The 13,904-nt window shown below is 35.6% G+C and overlaps 1 protein-coding gene across 2 annotated transcripts; it reads right to left on the bottom strand.

The window, feature by feature from the left end:
• Positions 1 to 8,816: 8,816 nt before the first annotated feature.
• Positions 8,817 to 12,325, bottom strand: LOC148842608 (transcription factor bHLH68-like). 2 transcript variants are annotated; one of them, XM_088957947.1, is made up of 9 exons: positions 11,808 to 12,325; positions 11,142 to 11,460; positions 10,767 to 10,841; positions 10,460 to 10,525; positions 10,169 to 10,234; positions 9,937 to 9,993; positions 9,684 to 9,728; positions 9,372 to 9,416; positions 8,817 to 9,230 (listed from the first exon to the last, which is right to left on the bottom strand). In XM_088957947.1, exons 1-9 carry the CDS (start codon positions 12,029 to 12,031, stop codon positions 9,096 to 9,098), a joined length of 1,032 nt encoding a protein of 343 aa, XP_088814073.1. In that variant the 5' UTR covers positions 12,032 to 12,325; the 3' UTR covers positions 8,817 to 9,095. The 2 variants fall into 2 exon arrangements, with proteins under 2 accessions (XP_088814073.1, XP_088814072.1); XM_088957946.1 differs by having other exon boundaries at positions 11,142 to 11,514; positions 11,808 to 12,246.
• Positions 12,326 to 13,904: the final 1,579 nt, after the last annotated feature.

Raw genomic sequence — 13,904 nt, 5'->3', positions numbered from 1 at the left:
CGGATCTGCCGTACATTAGGAACATTGGTTGTATTTTAAGATAGACTAGCGGAGGGGCCCTTGCTCATAAATGTTCAATGTGACTTTCTCTTAACCAATACCCACACCTTTAGAAACTATTTAAAGAGTACGAATCAATCTTTAAATACACAATATTTTTGAAAATCACTCACTCTTTCTCTTTCTTTTAATCTAGTCTTTTACAGTTTCACAAAAAGGTTCTTTGGAGACTCTTGAACTTTATTGATTGTAAATTCTCATCCAATGCTTTATTGTATGTTGAGAATGAATTTGTTTATAATCCAAAAACAAATTTAATAAAACTGAGTAGGAACAAATAATATTCTAAAGATCAAAACTTTTCCTCCAAATTTCAGTGACCCCATTTATTAAATAAGATAAGGGGTTATAATGATTAAACCTAGAGTGTCCCTAAATCTCTTTAAATGGCATTTTGATAAGTTAAAATATTTATACATACCATATAATAAGGATATTCTAAATCTTATTTGGACTTAAAAAATTATACAAAACTCCTTGTACGAATGATCCAAACATCTGTTAGACGGTAAAAATAACTTTCCATGTATTTATGACAACAATTTCTAACTACCGGTCAGTACCTACGTGACGTGTGGGCTTTATTAAGAATAATTAAAATAGAAAACCAATTGTGATATTCCTAATTACCGGTCAGTAGATGCTAACTTTCCTCGGCCCGCTCTTAGTGGGGTTGCTCACTAAATTCTCTCGCCTCTCGCCAACTAACTACATCAAAATTAATATTGAGGGTTCTTCAAAGTTCAAACCCTTATGGGGCAGGTGCTAGTATTGTCATAAAAAAATGAGAAAGGGGATTTATTTATGGTCGAGCAATTAGATCATAGGTGGTGGTGGTCTTTGTAGAAGATGTCGAGGCTTTTGCTTTATTTCATGATCTAAAGTTTGTCTTGGAACTTGGCCTAATTTAATTCAGATCGAAAGTGATTGTTTTTCACTTAACAAACTTCTATTGGTGAATTCCTCGCTGCCTTGGTGACTCACCCAATTAATCAAGGATTGCAAAAGTTTATTAGTCTTTGGCCGTGTTTGGGAGTGCTTATTTAAATAAGCATTTATTTGGATTATTAAGCAATTATTGGTATTTGGAAAATAAACATGAAATAAGTGTTTATTTTAAAAATAAGGGTTTATTTTTTAAGCCCAAATTTCCAACTTTTTTTAAGTGTTCATACAAGAAGTATTTATTCAAAAATTTTCTCCCATAATATTGTCCTTGGTAATTGTTTAAAATACCAATTGTACTCTTTTATGAAAACACTTTTATAAAAGCATTTTTGTGAAAACACTTTTATAAAAGCACTTCTACAAATTCGCTTTTATAAAAGCACTTCTGTCAGTATTTTTATTCATTCACTTTGGATTGGATATTTTGAAAAATTGAAAAAAAATGAAGGACAAAAGAGTCGCAATTGCTTATTGTAGAAAAAGACCATGAAATGCCCAATATAGAAAAATAAGCACTTGAAAAGACTGGGTACCAAATATAAATAAGTACTTATTTGAATAAACACTTATTTTTAAGCACTTATTTTGAACATATGAACTCCCAAACATGGCATTTTCCTTTGCTATGTATAGTTTCCATAGCATAGGATGAAACCTTAACCTTTAACCGAGTGGCCCACAGCATTGCGAAGTTTGCTTGCTCAATCCAAGGCATCTATACTTGGTCTTTTCTTTTCGAAAAAAGAAAGCATTATTGATACAAAACAAGGGGCGGGGAAAGGTGATTTGACCCTCAGGGCTACATCAAGGGCAAAATTGCTCCAAATACCAACCAAAAATTAAGAAAAACAAAAGCCAAGTATACTGGGGTTGAAAGCCTTGTATTTCCTTGTCGGCCTTGGAACCTGGATTGTCTCCTGGACCTTCTTAAATTCATGCTTCTTTTTATTTTTCTCCATTATCACCTACTCTATATCTGGGTCATTGTTTTCCTTTGGAACGTATACCATTCTCAACTGGATCCTCACCATTGTGGTTATAATGATCTTCGCATGAGTGCCTTTTAACTACTGTATTCAATGTCTCACTCACTTTGGGGGAACTCTACAATCAAGACATCTTGCAGTTATTCGTTAATTCCAATATCCATATCATAAATAGGAATTGCATAGAAATTAAACACCACACAAAAGACTGAGGTTACACATTTTGGAACATTTTCATGATGCTCTCTCGAACTAATATTTACGTTACATTAATGGTTCAATTCTCTCCTGAGTCCTGCAGATCAACCAGAGTTTGTTGCAACCAAATAACTCGAAATGATAAAAGAAATGTAGTGCACACATTTTTGTCGATACCTCATGGATCTCCTGTTTGAAGTTCCAACAATAAAACACTATATATAAATCATAAAGCTTTGTGATTCACTATGTAATATTTCTTGGGGTATTTGGTATTATATCAGAAGATATATATGGATTTTATCAAAGTGCCTCCACTTTTTTTTTTGTTCCAAGGACTACACAAGAGGCGGGGGTTGGGGGTAATCCATCCCCAAACCCATTATTTTTTTTTTTGTTCCTAGAAAACATTTACCCGAATAAGTGTATTTACCTAAGTAATTTATCAAAAAGCGAAAAAAACCTTAACATAAATTCCAAAAAAAAATCTTCAAGTTATCTTAACATTTTGCCAACCTAACTGGATGAGTTTCTTGTTGAAAAGAAACAAAAAAATAATAATTTCTTGCCTGCTTTCTTGACTAAATTCCTTGTAAAGAGTACATGACAAAAGCCTGATATTACTTAAAAAATATCAGCCCAAGATGCTGGGCCTGGCCCTATCTTGGACCGCTGTCCATTTTCCTAAGAAACTCAAATGGTACAGCCCATCTATTTGCACAAATACTCTGGGCCAAGCAAGCCTTAGGCCCGGCTGGGCTGCTAAGGCGAAGCAAAGAAGTGAAACATGAAGGACAAATAGAAAAATTAATTTCTGTCTTCTGGGTTTTGTTTGGACCCATTACTGCAAACTGTAGAAGGTAGAGGATATCCGAATTCCTTTTCCACTCCACACTTCCATTTTTGCCCCATTCCAGTTTTCAACCAAAGCCATAGGCATACTATTCTTTCTTATTCATCTTGCTGTGAGAGATAATGAGATTAAAGGGATCTCAGTGGGGTAAGCCCCCTATAGTTTCTGTTATTGGTTGAAAAATTTTAGAGAAAATTCCATTTTAGTACCCTGAAGTTTGGGGATAGTGTCAAGTTAGTGCCTGAATTTTTAAATGTGTTATTGCAGTATTAAACTTTCAAAAACTGTCAAATTGGTCCTTGCCGTTAATCGATTGTCAGTTATCTATTGAAAATGTCAAAACTACCCTTCAAAAGAAGATATTGTTCATTGTCTTCTCTTTTCTATTAATAAATAATTTTTATGGGAAAAGCATGTAGGAAAAAGTTTCTCCATGGCACTAATGAGAACATGCTTTAGAAATATATATATATGTATATATTATCCCAGGTTTTCTCATTAGATGTGTCCTCCCATCATAACTCTTTATTAAAGAAAATGAAAAACATATTAGGCATTTTGTGCACTTACAATTATTATTTTAAATTCTGAAAATTTAAGACATGTTTTATTAATTTTATTACTTTTATTATTAAATTCAAATTTTCGAGTGATAAGTGGCTAAAATCACAAAAAGTTTGTCCAAAATTTTGGGTGATAATGGTTCATAGTTGGAATTGGAATGGGAACCAAAATCCGCCAAAACCAAAATTGAAATGGTCTATTCTGATAGTCTATTTGATTCAGATAAGAATTGAAATGGAAATTGGAATCACTTGGAATGGGATATTGTTCCACCAAGAATGGGAATAAGATTCCAATTCCACCCAACCAAACGATTAAAATTTTAATTATCCATATCCGATTCCGATTCCAAACCCTTGTTCCATGAACTAAATGTGCCATAAAATAGGAAAATGAAGAGTCAAAAAATTTAAGGGAAAATTCTCGATAGGTACCCTATACTTTAGGTCGAGTGCCAATTTAGTACTCAAACTTTAAAACGCAACAATCTAGTACCCGAACTTTTGAAATGTGACAATCTAGTACCTACCATTAATGGCACGTGACCTCATGTGTGATTTAAGACTTTTGAAAACATCAAAATTACCCTTGGAAATAAAACACACTGCTCATCATCTTATTGAAACAGAGCCCAAGCTCTCAATAGTCCAGACCATCACTACGACCATCTACACAACTTGCTCTTATGTCTCATCTTCAACAAAATCCAAGACGCCAAGACGCTCGGTTGCTGCCTCCCCGTCTACAAGCGCTTCAGCTCCCTTGTAGTCGACTCGCTTCAGCTCCCTTCGGGTACAACTCCTTGATGACTCCGGCCGTTCAATGGCTATGGTGGTGGCAGTGGTGGGTTGTTGCTGAAATGGAGGGCTCAGTTCAGCACCTCGCTACAAAGTTGTGTTACTGGGAGCCACTTCTTTTCAGAAAATGAAGCTTACATGTATTGAGAAAGGAGATAGGAATGATTGCTTGATGTCTTCGGCATTGGTGGGAGGTGAAGAGACCTCCCTGGCTTGTTTTGTATGAACGGTAAACTGAAACTAAGGATTGTTTGGACGATTGCATGTTTGATTGCTGCCTTTGCAAGGCACCACCTATTGCAACAGATAATCGCCGACCATGCGACGCTTCGGAGTGTTGTTATCACAGATGCTTGTAGTCAAGGGACTGTGCATGGGCAATACTCGTTCAGTTGAACCAGCTTGGACAGCCTCCGAACCAATGACCTACACCACTTTGCCTATTAATGGTGGGACCCCAGTTTTCCCTTCGAATATTGATGAGTGCTGAGATGCGTTTAACTTGAAGGGTATTTGTTACATAGTTATTGCTTTATCAACTAGTAATGTAACACCTGGGGTCACCACTTTGAAGGGCATTTGTATCTTTTCCCATAACACTTAATGAATGATTAACAGTAGGTATTAGATTATCACATTTCAAAAATTCGGGTACTAGATAATCACATTTTAAAATTCGGATACTAAATTAACACTTTGAATGATCCTAATGCCCAAGTCTTGATTCAACAGTTCTCTCTCTCTCAAATGGATTATAAGATGGACAGCCATCATTCTATGGGCTGTTATATGGACCACCATTTGGCGGCACATTCCATAGGCGATGTGACTGCATCAAGCTTAAGCCTTAAGGCTTGGTTTTATAAACTACTATTACTCTTTTGTTCCTTTTCATTCAAATTTAGTTCGTTCCATGATTTCAGCTTGCTTAATTAAGAATAATACATAACCTATCATGGCTATCTGTGATTAACTTATTAGTATTTCTGACCTCTGTTTTGTATTTTGGTTTTTATTAAATTAAAATAAAAATTAGGTGGAAACGGTGCATCACATCCAAAAACCAAACTTACGAACTCTCGCTCCACATAATCGACCCTCTTGGCTTCTACAGTGGATACATCATCAATACATGTGAAGTGATGCTAAACCCATGTGCTCTTATCAAATATGATTCAGCCACCAATGAAAATTTAAAAAAAAAACATCATATGATTAGGGGTATAAATAGATCGAATTCGAATCAGATCAAATAATATCTGAATCTGAATTTAATTAGAAAAGCTGATATCCAAATTCAAAATCGATTAAATATTTAAATATTCCACTCAATTCGAATTTGATTAATTAATTATTTTAGATAATTAATGAATATATAAAATAAATATTTTGTTGATATAAAGTATATAAATATATAAATTTTTTTTATATAACTTAATTATTATATATAAATTATATAAAATATTTTATATTATATATAAGAATTAAATAATTGATCGAATTTGGATATTTATCGAATCGAATCGAATCAGTTCATATCCAAATTTGAATCCAATTGTTTATTCGATAAAAATAGGATATCTGAATTTGACCGATTAAATATTCAAATTATCCGAATTCGATTCGATTATATCGAATATCGAATTTGAAATTGAATTTTCAAATAACGTTGACACCCTACATATGATGTTTTGAATTTTAAGAAAGGGATCATGTGTTCATTGAAAAAAAAAATTAAAGATGTTACACTGTATCGGCCTATTCAAATTTTGATAAAATCCCAACCTAACAAGTTACACCTCCGCCATTATGGGCAAGATAGATGTGATGATATTTGAGAGATGCAATTTGGGTGGGAATGACTGAGGACTCGGGACCTTGTTAAATGTTTCAATGGACTTAAACCCTACGTACCCCGAGACCAATTTAATGGGTTTGGATCTGCTCCTCACAGAACGCACATCTTTTCATGAATGATAACATCGTGTATGGCTGCGATGTGCTGTGACATTAGTATGAGGCGCTCACAAATCCAATCTCCAATTTAATCTTCAAATGGGGTAACCTAACTTACAAATTTCCTAGTTTAAACCCATTTTTATACATGTACGTACAAGATGAATTCATGTGGCTCAAACTCTTAAACATATATGCAGTTTTATATTCTGCAAGCAGTCACTTCCATGAGCCAAACTGCTGGGTCCTGGTTCATGAGCATACTAGGTTTATCCATGAACGACACTAAACTGAATGAAATGTACCTTGAGCAAACGACACACTAAGGCTAGTAAACGTACATAGGAATACTACTGAGAATTCTGCATCGTCTTCTTTTATTCTGCATCGATCGATAGATGGTGGGTTGTTAGAACTTAGAAAGAAGGAACCCCACATGTTATGGTCCACCCTCTAATTCCCTCTTCCTCTTGGACGGACTTCATTGCATGCTTCAGGACAATGTGGGTACGACAAAATTACATTGCAGGCTAACGGCAAGTTGTTGGAGATTGCCATGTGTCAAGTAGAGTAGGACAATTGGTATGCGACATGTGTCAAACAGCTGATCTGCATTATAATGATTGTAGGTAGCTGTGACATAGCAGAGAGGAACATACAGGAATCGCATATTGTCACTCACTCACTTGAGGACAACTTCAAAAGTACAATAGAAACACCAAAAATTGAGGTCACATGTCTGGATGTTAGTTCTAGGAATTGGACATCATATATATATGTAGTTGTTTGGCGTGGCTCCATTAGGAATCAAATCGGTTGTTAGTTTTTTTTTTTAAAATCTTTTAATTTTCTTAAGGGAGAAGATAAAAGATAGAATATTCTGTAAATTATTTCTTCAAGAATCATTGGCCTTAGGAGAAAGAATTTGCCTTCAGTGTCTTAAAACTGAAAGCTTGATTCACGTGGACTTTTGTCAACTCGAATAATCACAAGCTGCCGCTGGAGAAGTTATTTGCAAATAAATAATAATATGGCCTGATTAATAAGAAATAAAATAGAAAACTAAATAGAAAACTAAATAGGGCTTATTTGGGAGGGGGGAAGGTTTGATGGATCGAGTTGCTTTCACTAAGCATTTATCTTGTGGAACACCCTTTGAAAGAAACTTCAGCACAAAGCCATATTTAATAATTTATTGTTGAAAGACAGCTAATATGGGCATGGATTTTCACCAACCATAGCTTATGGATGGGTGGGGCCCATCTCATAAACCCAGAAGGCGTTATCTGAAACTGAAAGTTAGCACAAATGGGCACCAAATTTGTCGAGTAACTCTCTGTTGAGTGTTTTTAGTTAAAAATTATGAGTTAAAAGGAACCCATTTGGCTGCATGAAGCACCATCTGATCAAAAAGCATGAATGAAAATTCCATTATCTTTTATCCGAATCCAACAGTCTTTTATATATTAAGCATATATACAAATGCAATTCTTCCATGTCTTAGAATTAAGCTTACCTAATCAACTTTGGGAGTTGGGAGGAGGATCCGAAATATGAGTTCCTTCCAACATTACTTGGAGTGATTATACGTAACCATGTTTAAGAATTATTTGTTTTTCAAAGCTTAATAGAAAACTCCACCTAGACTTGAAAAGAGAACTTGTGTTCATATCATATATATTGACATAATTAGTAGTATCAGCCCACATCAAACCACCTAGCTAATAGGGGCCTAAACTTTTCTTTTCTAGCTTCCATTAACGTAAGAGTTCATAACGCTTAATACCTGTGCTGGCAACCTTCACAGCTCTGGTATATATATTCACTACCCTTGCTTTTCAATTTTCAGGTATTTATATAATTTGATGCCCTAAAATATATCTTTACCAAAGGTTTTTAGTCTTCATTATCAACTGAGCCGATTTTCTACCCTGAAACTCTCTCTTTCTCTCTCTCTCTCTCTCTCTCTCTCTCTCTCTCTCTCTCTATCTATCTATCTATTACTTCTCTTCTTACTTTTGTTTTTGCTACGTTCTTGCTGTTTTTTCAGTTCTATTTAAGGGAGGGGGCGTTTGTATTTTGTTTCATTTTTTCAAAGTTTACATCACATTATGCATCATGTAACACGCTTCATGAGGTTAAAAAAATGTATACTTTGGCAACCTCAAGTAATTTGGCACATGAAAAATTTCAAATCGATGTTATCTCGTGAGCTACTCAACGGTTGAATGGCATGCTTGATAAGGTACTATACCCGTAAGAGACAATGCAACAAGTCAATCAGTTCAGCCACTTCGGCTGATATGAAAGAGCCCCATAGAAATGAAGTTCCATGATCCCACACATTAGAAGGCATTAATTAAAGTGAAATATATATAAAATCACCCACCTCCTTTCCTCCCTTTTGGCCCACGGCGATTTTTTTTTTTTTTTCAAAGAAAATGGACCCAAAACTTAAAATAGACGATAGCCATACTACTATAGCTAGAATTGCATATACAGAAAAGCACAGAAGGAGAAGATTAAGAACAGAAAAGAACAAAGCTAAGCTAGCTTATCTCATATAATGAGTATAGGGAAAAGCTATGGAGACCCTATTAGATATAACACACTCATTTCCAATCTAGAATGCATAGCATCATGAGCAATCAGCCTTAATTTTAGCAGAGTGACTGCTCATGATGTTATATCATTTCATGAATCTTTAGTGTGTTGAGAACCAACACTTCCTATCTATCGGAATCCCCCGCCAAGAGATGGAGCCCAGTAATCCGCTCCATTGTCACTCCCAACATGCACTGTGAAAGAAATTGGAACCAGGCACAACCCTCTACTCCTCAGGTCTTTCTTGGGCTCATCTTCAGAATCCTAACATTTCCATCAACGCAATTAATATTTAGTTTTCAATCAATCCCCAGTTCAAAGAAACAAATTCTCTGAAGATGAGTTTGTATTAAAAAAAAAAAAAAAAACAAAACAAAACAGTTTCAGTGAAATGGGAGGGAAGACCTGCTCAGGAGCTCCTCTTCTTTTTATGCAGTTATCGTTCAACAACTGCACGAAAGAAAATAAATAATAGCAAAATACCATTAGTGTACCATCATGGTGTGACTTCTTTTCATTCACTGTTTATCGTTCTAATACTCGATCAACCTTTTTTCTTTCTCATTTATATAATACAAAATTAAAGTGTATAAAGCTGAGCTTAGAACTTTATTCTTTGGATACCCTTTTTGTTGAAGAGAACAATAAAAACTTAGCTTTTCAATTTGAAGCATGTATAGTTGCTTTTAAGGAAGTAATGGATCCAATAAAGCATACCTGACCAGGGTCTTCAGGAAATATACAATTCCTCTCCCCTTGAACCTAAAAGGAAAACGTCCTAAATGATCATTACTGTAAAAACACATACACATACACACACAGAGAATGAAACCAGAAAACATGCAAACCCAGAATGCACATACCTACGAACCACACACAATGTTACACGAGAGAGAGAGAGAGAGAGAGAGAGAGAGAGAAGAAAGGAGGGGGTCTCGCATTGGGAAATGTGGTTTATACAGTTACTTACAGACTGTTGTTGCCCCTTGTTTCCTGATCCAGTACCCAAGTACGGGGAGCTGAGAGCCTGCATTCAAGGAATCAAGAGAGAAACTCAGGGATTTAAAAGCAAAGAAAATAAAAAAACCTGAGAATACAAACTTCGATAACTAAAGATGTTAAAGAAGATGCAGAAATGAAGCTTTAACTGCGTGCCATACTGATTCATGGTTGTTTGCAAATTTAAAGGAGGAAAATATCACCTCAATTTGACTCTGAAGGAATCTAATGTACCCAATAGCTTCTAACAGGACAGAAGCCGTGTCAGTCTGCAAAAAGAAAATACCCACCACAACCCGAGTTACAATCAGGTCATTCTTTAATGCTAAAGGAGAACAAGAAGAAAAAAAAAATAGAGAGAAAGAGAGACTTCACCTGTGTAAAGAACTTCTCTTTATGGGTTTCATCATAAATAAAACTATAGCTTTATTATTCTCTCTTTGTATACATTCTAAACTTAGAGAGTCCAGTAGTGCAGAGAGTTTATACCATACCTTCCCAAATGGGGAAACTAGCTGGTGGAGGGCTGTTATTCTGTCACCTAGTTTCTCCTTCCTCACCTGGTAAAAACAAAAAGGAAAGAGAAAATACATAAAGATGAAGCCACTCCATAACTTGTCTGCAAAATTTTCGAATTTATGTTTAATTTATCTTTTTTTTTTCTCCTCTGTATGGTTGAGGTGAAAGCAGCTAAAGAATGACGCTTATATGAGAAATGGACAATTAAGAAAGACCAATCACAAAAACACACAGACATAGACAAGCAGTCGCCAGAGAGAGAGAGAGCTCTATGTCAATTACCTTAAAAGTAGGTTGGGTTGAAGGAGGTTGAACTCTAGCCTTCTTAAATACACCCCCGGTGGCCGTGCTGTTACACTGCAAAAAGTATTTAAGAAAAGGAATCGGAAAATAAGAACCCAAGAAAAAGTTGGGCACTTACTAAAACAATTAATTCAAATCTAGTACATGATAATTTGGGTTTCACATGCCTCTTCCTTCACAGCAAAGGCTGAAAACAACGAATAATGAATTCGAAGTTTAGGAGGCCTTCAGTGCTAGAAATTCTTTTGGTTTGTACTTTGAAATATTTATATAATTAACAGACTTCAACCTTAAGATTGATTTCTCCATAGATCCTGGTGCTGAAGAGGACTTAGGATCATTAAACTGTCTCACCTCAGACGAGTGATCTGGTTTTTGATGCCTTCCATCTGACTTGCTGTTAGAGAAATCCAACATGTTACTGCTGAAACTAGTGATGCACGACCTCGGAGAGGAAGCTGGCATGATTTGAGACCAAGAAGAAGATCTCGCTGCCTGAAATTCTTCATTTCCATGACCATAAACGTAACCATTTTCCGAGACCTCTTGTTTAACATCAACAATAGGAACGTTTTGTGATGTATACAATAATTGGTCCTCCCAATTTTCCATCTTCTTAGCCTGATGAAAATGATTCAGACCAGCCCTATCTTCTTCGCCTACCAATCCACCCCTGAAAGGCAATGATCGAACAACCTCAAAATCTTCACCTTCTTGACCATAAACCCTTGACAAGAAAAATAAAAACAAAGAAAGAATACGATAACCAATAAGAAGTTAAGATCAATAGACGGTAGAGAATGAGTTGACCGGAAACAAACAGAAAAAAAATTCTAGATCAAACCATGCAAATTAAGATGGTTAAAAGGGTAAAAAATTGTTAGGTAAAAAAAGATATATATGGATCAAATTCCATGTAAAACGATAGGAGAAGATAGCCAGAACTAAGAAAGAAAAATACGTAGACAGAAATAAACATAGAGAGAGAGAGAGAGAGAGAGAGAGAGAAGAGAGATTTACAGTAGCAGTTGGCTCCAAGACTCTGGAAGATCTTGGTTATCATTCCAAGATGTTACAGGAAGTGAGGAAGGTGGAGGTGTATACTGAGGAAAGAAAGAGGAAGGAGAAGGCAGGAGAGGAGAGGGTTGTTGAGGTGGTGGGCGCATGTTATTAATGCTCCACCAGTTAGGGCTTCCGGCCATCATTTGTTGCACCGGTGAACTCTGCAAAACACCCCGATTCATGCCTCAATTCCCTTCCCTTTTCTTTCACTCTATCTTTGTTCGTGTTGTTTCCTCGTTGGAGCTCTCGAACAGTCCTTTCACAAGCTTTGAGAGTTATGGGTTTACTCCTACGGGTGAGGGTGAGCAAGCACAAGTCCTTTTTTGAAGAATTTGATACATAGGCTGAGAAAACTTTGATTTCTGTTTCTTCTCTGTCTTCTCTTTCTTTATTGATTTTTTTCTTTGTTTCTTTCTTTTATGTTTTTCTTTTCTTTCTTGCTTTTTTCTGCTTTTGCTTTTTTCACAAAGTGGGGCAGAAAAGGTGGTGACAGTGTTTTCAGACCAAAAGGAGTGGTTTTAGGAGCTTAATTCTTTAATTTGAGTTAGCATTAGGGTTAGGGTTAGAGTATATAGTATATATAATGCTAATAGAAACCTGTAGCTCTCCTTCTCTTAATCAATTCGATAATTCAATTGAATACTATAACCTGACTGACTTATTCCAGAAAATTAATAGATTAATTTATTTTAAGATTATTTTTATAATAACTTCAATATACCATGCATCTGTTTTTCTAAGCCAATAAGAAGAATTCGTTCATCAATAACAAGCATTAGAAATCACCCAGTAAAGAGCTTGAGAGGAAATCGGGTGCAATAACCCAAACATGATGACCCACACGTGAGATGGAGACTGATGAGCTAAGATGTGAGCCACTGCATTATAACTCCTGGGTGTGAAACGTAGGAAGCAATTAGGGATTGTGGATTTCAACCTCCGGCAGTCAGCTACTCGCCTACTAGTGTGTGGATGCGTCATCGTATATGCTCTGCACAACCTAATGTAAATCAAAATCAGATGCAAATTAATTTGCATTTAGTTCACATTTATTTGCACTATATATGGTTTATAGATGCAAAATTTGCTTTTTCTTTACTTGTCTCATTTACATTCATTGGTAATATAAATTTTGAATTCCAAAAACTGGCGCAAATTTTGTACCAATTCTCTCCTCTTTATCTTCTCTCTCATGTAAGTGTGTGGACCACATAATTTTATTTTGCATGATACTCATTCCAAACAAACAACCTTCCATAATTCCTTCATATATAAAGTGGAGACCACATCACTTTACTTCCAATTTCACCACTCCTAAACAAACAAAATAAAATAAAATCTGAGACAAACGTAAACCAAATTTGCACTGTTTGGTTTGCACAACCATGCACTGCAAGTGAAATTTGCACTATAAACAAATATATATATATATATATCCCAATTGCCAACCCAAATATTTCTAATGGTGGACCACGGCCTCAGTGTGCCAGTTACAGACCAAAGGGTACACGGTAACAATAACTGATGGATCTTATCGGCCTGATTCCTGGGCTCCCACCACGTTAATAGTTAGGATGCATGTGTCATGACATGAGTTAGGACATGTAGGTCAAAGATATTGACATATAATGTACAAAAAAAAAATTGCTACAAATAATTAAGACAGAAGATGACATGCGAAGGGAAATCAGGCAGATGGTATCGAGACATTAATTTCAGGAAAAAAAAGGATATACGGCATCACTGTCAACATATCCATGGTTTGGATTTCCCATCTACGGCTACTACGTACCATAAATCCAAATCTATCATAAAACCGATTTTATATCTCTAGGTTGTGGAGGATGGACATTTATCTAGTATATGCAGCTTGGCCCTCCTTTTCTACATGGAAGGAACATAATTTAAGTGTTTGGTTTGATTGAAAGCAAGAGGGACATAGAAATTTGAGGGAAACTTCTTATCAGAATATGTGAAGTTACTTAGGAATTTTCCTCACATTTATGTTTCTTTCTTACTTTATGTGAAACCAAATACAACACTAATGTCTAATTC

This window comes from Nelumbo lutea, chromosome 8 (assembly GCF_056320005.1).
Source record: "Nelumbo lutea isolate HS-2025 chromosome 8, American lotus-T2T, whole genome shotgun sequence".
In the NCBI taxonomy this organism is placed as follows: domain Eukaryota; kingdom Viridiplantae; phylum Streptophyta; class Magnoliopsida; order Proteales; family Nelumbonaceae; genus Nelumbo; species Nelumbo lutea.
This window is presented reverse-complemented; position numbering and strand designations above follow the sequence as displayed.

What these genes read in the sequence shown, in the direction of transcription:
- LOC148842608 (XM_088957946.1), bottom strand. Translation starts at nt 12,031, where the DNA reads ATGAATCGGGGTGTTTTGCAGAGTTCACCGGTGCAACAAATGATGGCC. An exon ending in TTCCTGAAGACCCTGGTCAG is followed by an intron (nt 9,417 to 9,683) that starts GTATGCTTTATT and finishes TCTTTCGTGCAG; the next exon opens with TTGTTGAACGATAACTGCAT. An exon ending in GAAGAGGAGCTCCTGAGCAG is followed by an intron (nt 9,231 to 9,371) that starts GTCTTCCCTCCC and finishes TGGAAATGTTAG; the next exon opens with GATTCTGAAGATGAGCCCAA.